The sequence below is a fragment of the Branchiostoma floridae genome, chromosome 8 (genome assembly GCF_000003815.2).
Source record: "Branchiostoma floridae strain S238N-H82 chromosome 8, Bfl_VNyyK, whole genome shotgun sequence".
NCBI classification, from domain to species: domain Eukaryota; kingdom Metazoa; phylum Chordata; class Leptocardii; order Amphioxiformes; family Branchiostomatidae; genus Branchiostoma; species Branchiostoma floridae.
Genome location: NC_049986.1, coordinates 19,172,159 through 19,183,329, shown reverse-complemented (window position 1 = coordinate 19,183,329; position 11,171 = coordinate 19,172,159). Strand labels below are relative to the sequence as shown.

The 11,171-nt window shown below is 40.2% G+C and overlaps 2 protein-coding genes across 3 annotated transcripts in view; both read right to left on the bottom strand.

The window, feature by feature from the left end:
• LOC118420419 (tyrosine-protein kinase ABL1-like) overlaps positions 1-11,171 on the bottom strand; it is an 85,573-nt gene that overhangs the window by 29,846 nt on the left and 44,556 nt on the right. The gene's annotated exons all lie outside the window — the stretch shown is intronic.
• On the bottom strand, positions 129-10,952 carry LOC118420421 (TPR-containing protein DDB_G0280363-like). The gene is made up of 4 exons (XM_035827202.1): positions 5,990-10,952; positions 5,147-5,800; positions 4,010-4,273; positions 129-2,967 (listed from the first exon to the last, which is right to left on the bottom strand). The coding sequence occupies exons 1-4, from the start codon at positions 6,146-6,148 to the stop codon at positions 2,293-2,295; spliced, it is 1,752 nt and encodes a 583-aa protein (XP_035683095.1). The 5' UTR covers positions 6,149-10,952; the 3' UTR covers positions 129-2,292.

Below are 11,171 nucleotides of genomic sequence, written 5' to 3'. Positions count from 1 at the left end.
TTTCCCAGAGCTATCGTAGAGTGGAACTTGTTATCACCAAGTACAGTAGGGGCATCTTCTCTCGGTAGTTTTAAAGAACGCTTGCAGATAGATGTGCAAAAGTTAGGGGTAACGAGTCGTTCGGTGTAATATAACCAGCTGCTGCTGCGCCGCGTGCCTGCAAAGCTGGTGTGTTACGCCGAACGGCGGTTATACCGGCTATATAGATACAGATACAGATACAACTTGTAGATGGTAAAGAAAAATGCCACAACAAATGAGACATACATCAGACTGGCTGGAAGAAAGATTTGATTGAATTTAATGATAGCATAATTCGTGATCATCAAGAGTCCAAGCCACCAAAAAAAATCTGAACTACCCTGAACTACTTTCAGTTTAATTGGGAAGATATATCATGAGACATGTATCTCTATACATAGGTAATATATGGTACTTTCTAGCCCTGAACTTTATATCATTATTCTTGTACAGGAGGTTCCTTGCAAAGGAAAACTTATACAAAGGCAAATTTACCCAGTGAGATAGCCAAAATAGTCTGTGATCTAGAAAAAGGCAGTGAAAATTGCAATGTTAAATACATGTAATGTGATAAACTATGCCATGCACATCTTAAAGGCCCTTGATTTTTCAGAATATATCCTATTCTATCACTGGATACAGAGACATATTTCCATATAGACAAAATGGATTCTTTACTCCCTATAAGTGGATTCTTTACCCTATAACTAAGTGGAGTCTTTACTCCCTATTTATAGAACAGATTTTTTGAATAAATGTACAAAGAGTACAACATGTCATTAGAAATAGAAGTAGCACTACTACATTAATTTTGTAAGTCTACTTAATATACAGTGTATATGGCACATTTTGTAACATGTATCTGTCTACATAGTACATATATATGTTACATGTACATTGTTGCAAGTCTACCAAACACCAATTGATGAAAAAGCAGACAGATTCTGTGGTACATGTACATATTAAACATCCTGTGCATAAAAAGACATTCAATGAGCCACGGCAATTCATAAGGGATGCCGTTTGAAGCACTCTTATCTTTAACATAGAAAAAGGGGTTATGACTCATATATCAACAACCACTATATTGCCCATGTAGGACCTGATTCAAACGTCAAAGTTAAACATAGTGCTCGAGGAGGGGCCTCGACCACGCTTGTCAGCCTCATTACTCATTGGGTACCACTGGCTGGCAAAACACACCAGATGATTATTATTATAGTTTTAAACAACTCTGACAACACTGACAGCCATGGATTGGATTTCAATACAAAGTTATGACGATTAGAGAATCCTTTTTATCCATCCTAAGATTCCTGACACTTGATCAACAATGATTTTTATGGGATAGAGTTGTTTGCCAAGTGGCATAGTTTAATGAGCATCAAAATGCTTTTGTACATGTTTTGCACCATAGAAATTGGTATGTATCTATATTAAATCATATGGATGAATAAAAATGAATCATATGGTTTTAAACAGAGTAAAAACTATTGATGATAATGTAGCATTGGGCATGTAGCATTGTGTATCGCGACATTGTACATGTACCTATAAGTATAATGTTATTTATCATTTTGATTGTAGGAATTGCCACTTTCAAAAATCACAAAACAGTGGGAAAAAAATATGAACAACTGATCGCATCCTAGATCTACATTTTGCAGAAGCCATGATCAGTCCAGCACAATGTAGCTTTATCTGAACTCCCACACTGTTCTCATTCTGTAACAGTTGTATTGTTTTCCACTATCCATTGCTGTAACATTGGAACAATTTAATGCATCAAAAAAAGGACAGGTTAACCATATCAAACTCTAGAAAATCATATTATATGTTATGAATCTACAATATAACCAACATCAGTCTAGTGATTAATAGCTACAAAAAGTCAAATTCCTTCAGTATGCCCCTTCCTGCTATGAAAGATTCATGGAACCATCAAAAGTTTAGATGATGATATTATCTGGTTACCGACAACATGAGTACACTGATAAAAAAGGGTGGAAAGTACAGTCTGAACTGTATTTCATATCTGTATACTGCTTGGCTTGTACATGTACAAAAATGTATATATGCATTACCCTAATCACCTAAAAAAGACAGATTTTATTCATGATGTTAATCATAATGAATGGTTGGTAGGTTTGGATTGGACGGAGTATGGAAGGCTAAGAAAAGGAGGTGGACAGGGCATCCATTTTCTAAAATCACAAAAAAACAATTTGACTTCTTTGTATACATTGTAATGCTGTCAGGTAATTTTGCCCTTCAGTGGCGAGAGGGAGGCTTGAAGCGCTTGCATGCTCTGTCCACCTCCCCCTTGTTCAGTACCTTCCATACTCCAGTACTCTCCTCAACTACTTGCAAGTTTTTTCGAATGATGAATGATGGAAAGACTGACTGTTTGTCTTCTGTTGATGGCTCAGTAAATCTTCCCGGGGAGGAAGGGTCATACTGAAGGAATTTGATTTTAATTTTTCCTCCAGGAAGGATTTCCAGGACTCGTCCTGGGTACCATACCCCAGGACTACCAACTCTGCTTCCCTTGCGCTCGTACCATACCCCCACCCAACTATTTTCCACTACAGATGCTCCAGATGTAGATGTAGATGTATCTCCCACTTTTTGCCTCTTTCCTCTCAGCATCAGCTGGCTCTCCTTCTCGGTCATCCTTCTTTTCTTTCCTCCTTGTTCTTGATTTGCTTGTTGTAGCTGATCCCTCGACTCCTGCTCTTGCTGTTTTTGCTTCTGCAAATCGACTAACTCGTCCTGGATTTCATTTTTTTCCCTTTTCATTTTTTCTATTTCGTCCATAAGTTGATGCTTTTGATGCTGAAGAATAGCAACCTCTTCCTGGAGCTGAAGGGCTTTCTTCTGTGCCTCTGCACTTGTTGCACTTGTTGCACTTGTTGCACTTGTTGCACTTGTGGATCTGTTTCTCTTCTAAAAACAATAAGGAATATTGAGATATTAAAGAGGAAAATAAGCATCAAAGTGGACTGGGTCTGTCTAAGCCATTTATTAGAAAGGTCTGAAATATTTATGCAGTATAATTTCTTGCCATCTAATATTGATGGTACATCAAAGTCATTGACCAGGTAAATTGAAAATACAAATACGAATCTGTTTTCCCTCAGAAGCATACACTACAGTGGTTCTCTAAGCAGCAAGCTTTGAAGGCAGCAGGCAGTGGAATTGTATGTAGGTCAGGGGGCCATAGAGGTGAAACAGATAGGTTATAGCAACATCCTGGAAGGAACAGCACTCCAGATGTGTTTTCCAGACAGGGTCAGAAGGCAAATGAATAATGAAGAAAGGTACTGTAAATGCAGAAATGTTCGCGGTTTTCGCGGTGGTCACTTCACCGCGAATTTAAAACCACCACGAAAATTTTTCCATGGCATTAAGAGACTACGGTGCATGGTGATACCGCAAACTTAAAACCACTGCGAAAAGTCCTTTTTCCTGCTACCACGAAATTAAATCCCCGCGAACTTAAATGCATTTACAGTATCGGATTGAACTCTGGTATGTCTTCCTCAATCACAGCAGACAAGTAACTAGTTCACCTTTGTTCGGGGCATAACCTATATCCGTTGTATTTGAAAGCCGTGTATTTAGGCATATAAAATCGACTGACAGTAGCTTCAAATTGCAATATATCCAAATATTGCTGCTTAAAACCACCGTCCTTCGTCTTGATATCCGGATTCCCATAAAATATATAATACCCTTTTTAAAAAACAACAATGGATATAGGTTACCCCGCAGATAAAGGTGAACTAGCGTTACAAGTAATACACATGTAGCTCAAGAACCTCAGGGATCAAAGTAATACAAGTCATGTACATTTGTACATGTACATGTGCAATTTGCTACATGAGTAGTAGTTTCAAATAGAACAAAAGAAGTTGAGGAAGCATAGTAACTTTGACTAGTTGTAGTAGTTGTAGTAGTAGTGTCATAAATGTATACATGTATTTACCTTGTGGGCTTTTGCTCTAGTTTCAAAGTCATCCCAGTCTATTTGTCCCCTCCTTAGTTGGCGAAGAAGGTCAAACAGGTCCTCCTCTCTGTGCTGGCCCTTTAGCTCTCTGAAGATGGTCTGTTTCACGTTGCGGCTTTTTCCCTGTCCACGGCACTGACCAGCAGACCACAAAGACATGATGCCTTGGGCCTCCTGGTAGCAACGAGGGCTAAGGGTAGCCACAGCGACATGGGTAGCCATGAGGGATGACACATTCAGTAACTGAAAAATGAATGATAAAATATTGAATCATTTCCAGGTAAGCTTTGACCAAACACAAAAGTTAGATGGGCTGGAGTAAATACTGATTATTGATGTACAACAGGAGGAGCAAGGGGTCAGGCACAACTAGGGTGTATTGTAGAGTGGGAATGAGGTGCACTCTCTGATTGCCCTCTCAGAATACAGGTATTATTCATTCCACCACTCGGCTGGGATCCTAGGTATACTCTGGATTAGGCCATTTTAAATGGGATTTACTCTAAATATCTACTAGTAGGCATACAACAGAATATACCCAGCACCCACAGTTTATAAGTTGCAATCTGGTCAGGGCCAGCTCCTCTGGAGTTAGTCATGATGGAAAATGAAATATTTTACAATATCTAGGTGTGAAATGTAGAATTTGCAAGTGACATAAAACTCAGCCCATACAATGTACATACACACTGTATGCTAACTTCTCATGCTTTATATTCTTGACTTACTTGACTTATGTTCAGTATCCAATTTTAGGAACAATATGATATTGATGAGACTCAGTATATGCCGAACACCTGGGTATCAGGCTGGAATTTGGTAATTTTGCTTCTACCAAGTTCCAGCCCGATATCCATGTGCAGCTGTTCTGTAAATGAAGTGATTGTGAGGAATGTGAGGTAGCTAAATCACTCAATACCAGGCTAGCTTGGAGTCAGATGCAAGTTTTCCTCCAAGGTATCTGTTTTCAACATGTCCTGAGGCATGCTAGAATTTTACATAAAAAATGTCTGAGAATCAAGGAATTAAATTGGTGTAGCCTTGGGTTATGGATATGTCTTAAGAAGTGAGAAAACACTATATACTGTAGCTAAAGAATATGCAACTAATACTTACAGTTGAATTCTGTTGATCAGCTACAGCACTCCTCCAGCCTAATGCGTTCTTGTTGAGTGGCATGTTGTTCTCCACTTTGTCTACATCAGGGTGAATCTGTCTCATTTTCTCCACCGCTTCTCTAAAGTCACACTTCTCAATCTGTCTCTTTTCTTTCCTTCCCTTGCTTCCTTTGGTCTTCTTCTTCTTCTTCCTTTGGTCAACTTCTTCTTCTTGGTCACCATCATCACCATGAATTTCATCTTCTGTCTCCGGGTCTGTTTCTTGATGTTTGGGCTTTTTCCTTGTTACTTTTTGGGAGGGTAACTTTGGCTTTTTGGGGTCAAACTCATCATCACTAGTATCATCTTCACCCTCCATGGTACCCTCAGATTCTCCTTCAGCTCCTTTTGCCATGTGCTCTCCATCGACACTGAAGTCTTCCATCCCTTTGCTATGCACCTGTGATTCCTCACCCATGCTATCCTCATCATCTTCATCCCGTTCAATGCTCTCCCTCATCTCATTGAAGTTCGCAATGAAGGCTGCTGGATCATGGAAGTCTTCAAGTTTTGCCCAGGGGGATGCTGCTGGTGAGAAGTAGTCTCCCAACTTGACTTTGATTTTGCCATTTGGCAACTGCTGCTTCCCCTTTTCAGACTTGGCACTGTGGAACTGAAAGTTTGAAGGAATATCATTATTAACCATACCCCACAACACAAAACTTCTTTGATACATGTAGATCATAAAAGTATAATGCATATCAAAGTACACATTGAAGGAATATTTTTACTAACCGTACCACATAATACAACTGATAGATCATACAATAAAAGAATGCAAAGTTTATAAGGCTTAACTCACCTTCAGCAGCACAGCATTTGGATCATCAGGAATCTGTGCAATGTTCCTCACCAGGAACCAGTCCTCTCCATTGACCACTATGTCCTCATACTCACATTGAAACCCAACGCGTTTTAGGCCAGATGTACCTTCCATGGTACAAAACCACCACAGAGACATAGTGAACAAATGCAAGACGACAGTCACAAGTATGAATGGGGCCAGGTATTTGAGGTGCCAGGACAGTACTACAAGTAGTGTTGCAGGGCCCAGGATGGTCCAACATACGGAACTCTACTCTACTGTAGAACTGACCTGAAGGCCCATGGATTAACCCCTGAGCTGACCTGCTGTCACCCAGCCAAAGATTGGAATGTTGGAACATCTCCTGATGATCAGAAACTCTTGCAAAAGTACAGGGGCCCATTGTTACTTGGCCTGAGACTGTTGCTGAGTGAAATTTCATCCCCCAGTGTCAGGACCAGTTATGGCATGGTGGCTTCCAGGCTGTCTTCAGCTATTTTACTGCAGTCATTGAAGAAGGTCCGCATATAGGAACAAATGCACTCTTTTCATGTTAGGCATATATCGAGCTGTTTTGTTTTTATCATTTAAATCCCTGGATTCATGTAAGTTCAAACAATGTTGGCAAATTTTCATTAAAGCATAATTGACCACTTAAATTGTATGTAGCACAATATGTGTTATCTTACATTAATCTCTAAGCATTATTGACAGATCAGTCATATTCTGACCTCAAAATGCCCAAAAGTCAGTGTCTGTGTTTATGCATTTTATATCGCACACTTAGGTCAGTTGCACAGAATCCCTAAATCCCAAACCGGCTCCCATTCACTCCATTGTTGGTGACTTTGCTTATCTGCATGACGAAAAGTCACCAATGCCGGATAATTGCACGAAAATTTGTAGGTAAAAATAGGCCAATAACTGCCTGTGTTAAGGCGTAATACTGACAACATGTATGAAATTGCTATTGGGAGCAAAAGAAAGCAATACTGTGGGAGGTCGGCGGAGGGGCCCAAGTGAGTCAGCACCACAAAGGGATGCCCGCCTGCTAAAAACTGTCAATGGCAATGCCCGCATTGCGATTTGGGAGACAACATGTTGTGTCAATCAAATTTGTTCTCTATCCGTCCATTGTCTAATCACTGTAATTGCATTTAAGGTCACTTGGAAATATTTTTGCTTTAAGGAGAAATATTTGCCATGCGGTTATAAGTTCTTGCATTGTATCTAGTTGGAAACCACACATGTGCGGTACGTGCGGTGTGATCATCAACAGTCAGTGTCACTAATCTAACCCTTTCTACCCTCTGGATACATAGTACAGTACAATGTACTTTACTTAGTAACCATAGTGTTGGTAGTCTAACCTATCCCAGTACTAGACAGGACACTGTTCTGGGCTGGCCCATAATCATTGATGTGTCACAGTGCAAAGTATGCTGTAAGGTATACAGTAACGTTATATGGTCCAACTTTGTAACTTTGCATTATTGCACATGCTGGATGTTTGCACGAAATATGCTGGCAAATTGGGTGTGCAATTACTGTAAACAGCTTCTAGCTACTGTACAAGGTGTGTCCCTGATTTGGGACAGGCTGAGTACTGAAAACGACCCAGACAGTTGTCACAACTCACAAGTCTGCTTTCTTTCTAGTCTTTTATTTTCTACTTGCTTACCGATTTTTTTGGCTACGGAGCAAATTGGTACAACCAAAAGTTTAGCATTTTGTTAATTATGATCTAACTTGAAAGGCCTTTCGAGTACACTTGTAAAGGGAGGCCCAGAACTGTTGATGTATGTTCCTTGAAGCAGGGGGATTCTATTCTCCAATTCAAGCTGATCTTTGGAAGCAAAACTCTGCATTAAGGACATTTAAGAATGAACAATTGTGCATTTATTGACAACAGCCCCATGCAGGGCTCCCCATAGAACAAGTTTGAATGAGCTGTTTGGAGGAAGTTGCTACATGATGCAGACTGAGCTGCAAATGACCTAATTTACCCTTGGGGACATGTTGGCCCTGGAATCCAAACCATGGAGTAACTGTTGAAATGGCTGTGCTAAACCAAGGAGGTAGTTGGTTTATATAGGTAGTCAGATCTATCTAGTCTCCAAGCAGACCCTACGGTGCCTTAGAGATAGTATCAAAGCTGGCCAAGAAATAGTGCACATTTGACTCCCTTTGCATGGCCAGCTACACTCTTTCGGCCAGCTTTCGTACTATCTCTAAGAACACAGTAGGGTCTGCTTAAAGACTAGATCTACCAACCTATACACAGTCAGGCAATGTAGAGAAACCTTTTGTTTTTATTACTATCCCTTGGGACATTGTCTTTTTTTACTGAACCCGAATAAGGAAAATTTTGAAATTCACAATGTGTATAAGGTAGAGTGTGACACCGCTTTAATCTACCCTACCCTACTCTGCTCAAATCATCATGTCTTTGTCACAACAAAGCATTTAAATTGACAATCTATTTTCAATCATGTATATGAATTTATTTCCCACACACATGTAGCAAATAATTCATCATAGTTACTGAGCATCTCACCAACATGCCAGCTAGAAGACAACAGTCATTTTTAGGTGACCAAAGAACATCTGGAAGTAGTTACCAAACCAAACAGCCCAGCCAGCACGGGGTTGTCAATCAAGATAGCACAGAACCTGTCACAAGTCTATTTAGCCCCACAGCTTGTTGACTTAATTCTGTGGGCGGGACTGTAACCAATGGCTAAGTAAACTCACTGCCTGTCTTTATAGGTGTATGCTTTTAATAGGAACTGAAGACTGGAAAGGACTGTTAGTTACCCCTCAGGAGGTAAGGAGAGCCTAATGAAGAATGCAACCACAGTATACTTTAGCCACATAGTTATACTTTTCTTTCATAGACTTTTGCAAAACAAATTTAGAGATTAGATGAATGTGCCAACAATTGTTAGGACTTATGATTGAGTCTATTCATTGATTGAAATAATTGAGGGTATGCTTTGGAATCAAACCAGTACAATGTATACCAGCGCATTTCAATGACTGCATCTGAAATTGAAATTGAATATACAGGAATTAATTGACCCAGCTTAGTAGCTGATTCTTCCATTAAGAAATAACAAAAGCGACTTCAGGCAACAGCTGCTGAGCCGATATAACTTGTGTGCTCAGTTGAACTTTCTTAGATTGGCCCCAGTCACACTTCCAAAGAATTTCAAGGTACTTTGAAGGACCAATTGTCTGTTTTGCATACCCGGTAAACCACCTTATACATAACACACCAGGTTTGTACTGATTATTTCATCCACTCCGACCAGGAATGACCCCTACTCTTTTCGATAAGTGCGTTGGGTTCTTTTACGTGCTTGGGGTGTGGCTCTCTTCAAACCCGGGACCTCCATTTAATGTCCTATCTGAGAGACTAATTTCATAAGATAAAATCATATGTGATATCCAATCACATATGAGATCTGATATCCAATCAGATTTACCATAAATGCCACATGACGCATGTACACATGTATGTAATTATGTTGCATTGCCACATGCAATCTGGGGACAATAAAGTATGTAAAAATGTAGCAGTTTTATCATATTTTGATATGATTTTTGCATACAAAAACCTATGAGCATTCAGAAGTTAAAGGCATACAAGCCCGAAGCTATTCAAACCAGCAGAAATACAACTGTATGCACTTTTTCTGCTGCAAAGCATTCTCCAAGATTCTCTTCATCAAAAGGGTCAGAACATGATGATATACAGTCAAACCTGTCTTAGCGGCCACCTTTGCATAGCGACCAGCTGGCCATTGTGGTCCCTTTTTGTCGGTCCCTTGGATTTTTCCCATTGACCTTAGCATTAAGACATAGTCTATAGCAGCCACCTGTCCAATGCGGCCACGGCCACAGGATTTCATTTCCGGTCCTGTAGATACAGAAACACTGCCTATTGCGACCAAACGGCAACCGTATGTCACCCTATATTGTAGTTTGGGAGGATTTGGAGTTCCCGGCAGGGTCACTTTAGCGGTAGCGGAAGGTACGCATACCTTGAACGTTAGAGCGCAAGTCTTTGTTGGCGAATGTACCAATATTGGGCATGGCAATATCAATCATTTTTGGTAGATTTGACTTTGGCAGGGTCAGTTAAATTTTGAGACGATCGAGGCAATGGTACTTGGTGACAAAGATTTGAGTGGGTACTGAAATCATGTGTAACTTATTTCTCGTGGTCAATTGATCAGCATTTTCTGTACAGTGGCCACCTGTCTATAGTGGCCATATTTCTCTAGTCCCTTGAGTGGTCACTATAGACAGGTATAACTGTATGATGAAAATTTATTCTCTTGTCCATTTGCTGTCTACTCACAGATAGCACAGACACAATATGTGGGGTAGGGTAGTGGCGTCACCATAGGTTGATATCATCGCATGCGTAGTACAGACGCTGCGCCTCCTCCATCCGCGTAATATTCCTACCAGGAAGTTTGCAGATTACGAACTAGAACTCGACTGCCATGAGGTACGAAGCCACGAATGGGTTAGAGGGGTAGGGGTAGGGGTAGGGTAGTTTACCCACAGACTTCTCTCAAATATGTGAAGAAGTCTGCATAGAATTCTGTATGTAGCCACAGAATTCTGCATGTGGCCACAGAATTCTGTGTCATGGGCACAGAATTCTGTGTCATGGGCACAGAATTCTGTGTCATGGGCACAGAATTCTGCACAGAATTCTGTGTCTGCCTGCAGAATTCTGTGCCTGTCGCAGAATTCTGCGCAGAATTCTGCAGAATTCTGCAGATTTGACAAGTCCCTGGAGACCAATCAATGTTACCTACATATCTTTTATGACCATGTTTGTCATATCTAGAAATATCATGGGTGTTGGTTAAAAGTAGAAGGAGAAATCACAGGCTGTCCAGAATTAGAGTGACTGTCCGGAATTAAAGTGTCACCTGTTTAATATATGTGTGTCCTCAAAATGGATGCACAGCATAGACTGGAAACTTATAGCTAAACAACATCACAATCCATTCAGATGTTATGATATCCAGAAATATAGACATACACACAAACACACACACACACACAAACGCTCAATTTCAAAATGTCATGGTCATTAAAAAAATAACAGGAAAAGAATGCTGGAAACTTTCATTCAATCTTTTGTCCCTTGTTTTAG

Excerpts from the sequence above, each read along its gene's own strand:
- LOC118420421 (XM_035827202.1), bottom strand. The coding sequence starts at position 6,148 with ATGTCTCTGTGGTGGTTTTGTACCATGGAAGGTACATCTGGCCTAAAA. Across the intron at positions 5,801-5,989 it reads CAAATGCTGTGCTGCTGAAG|TTCCACAGTGCCAAGTCTGA; the intron begins GTGAGTTAAGCC and ends TCAAACTTTCAG. Across the intron at positions 2,968-4,009 it reads CTAGAGCAAAAGCCCACAAG|AAGAGAAACAGATCCACAAG; the intron begins GTAAATACATGT and ends TATTGTTTTTAG.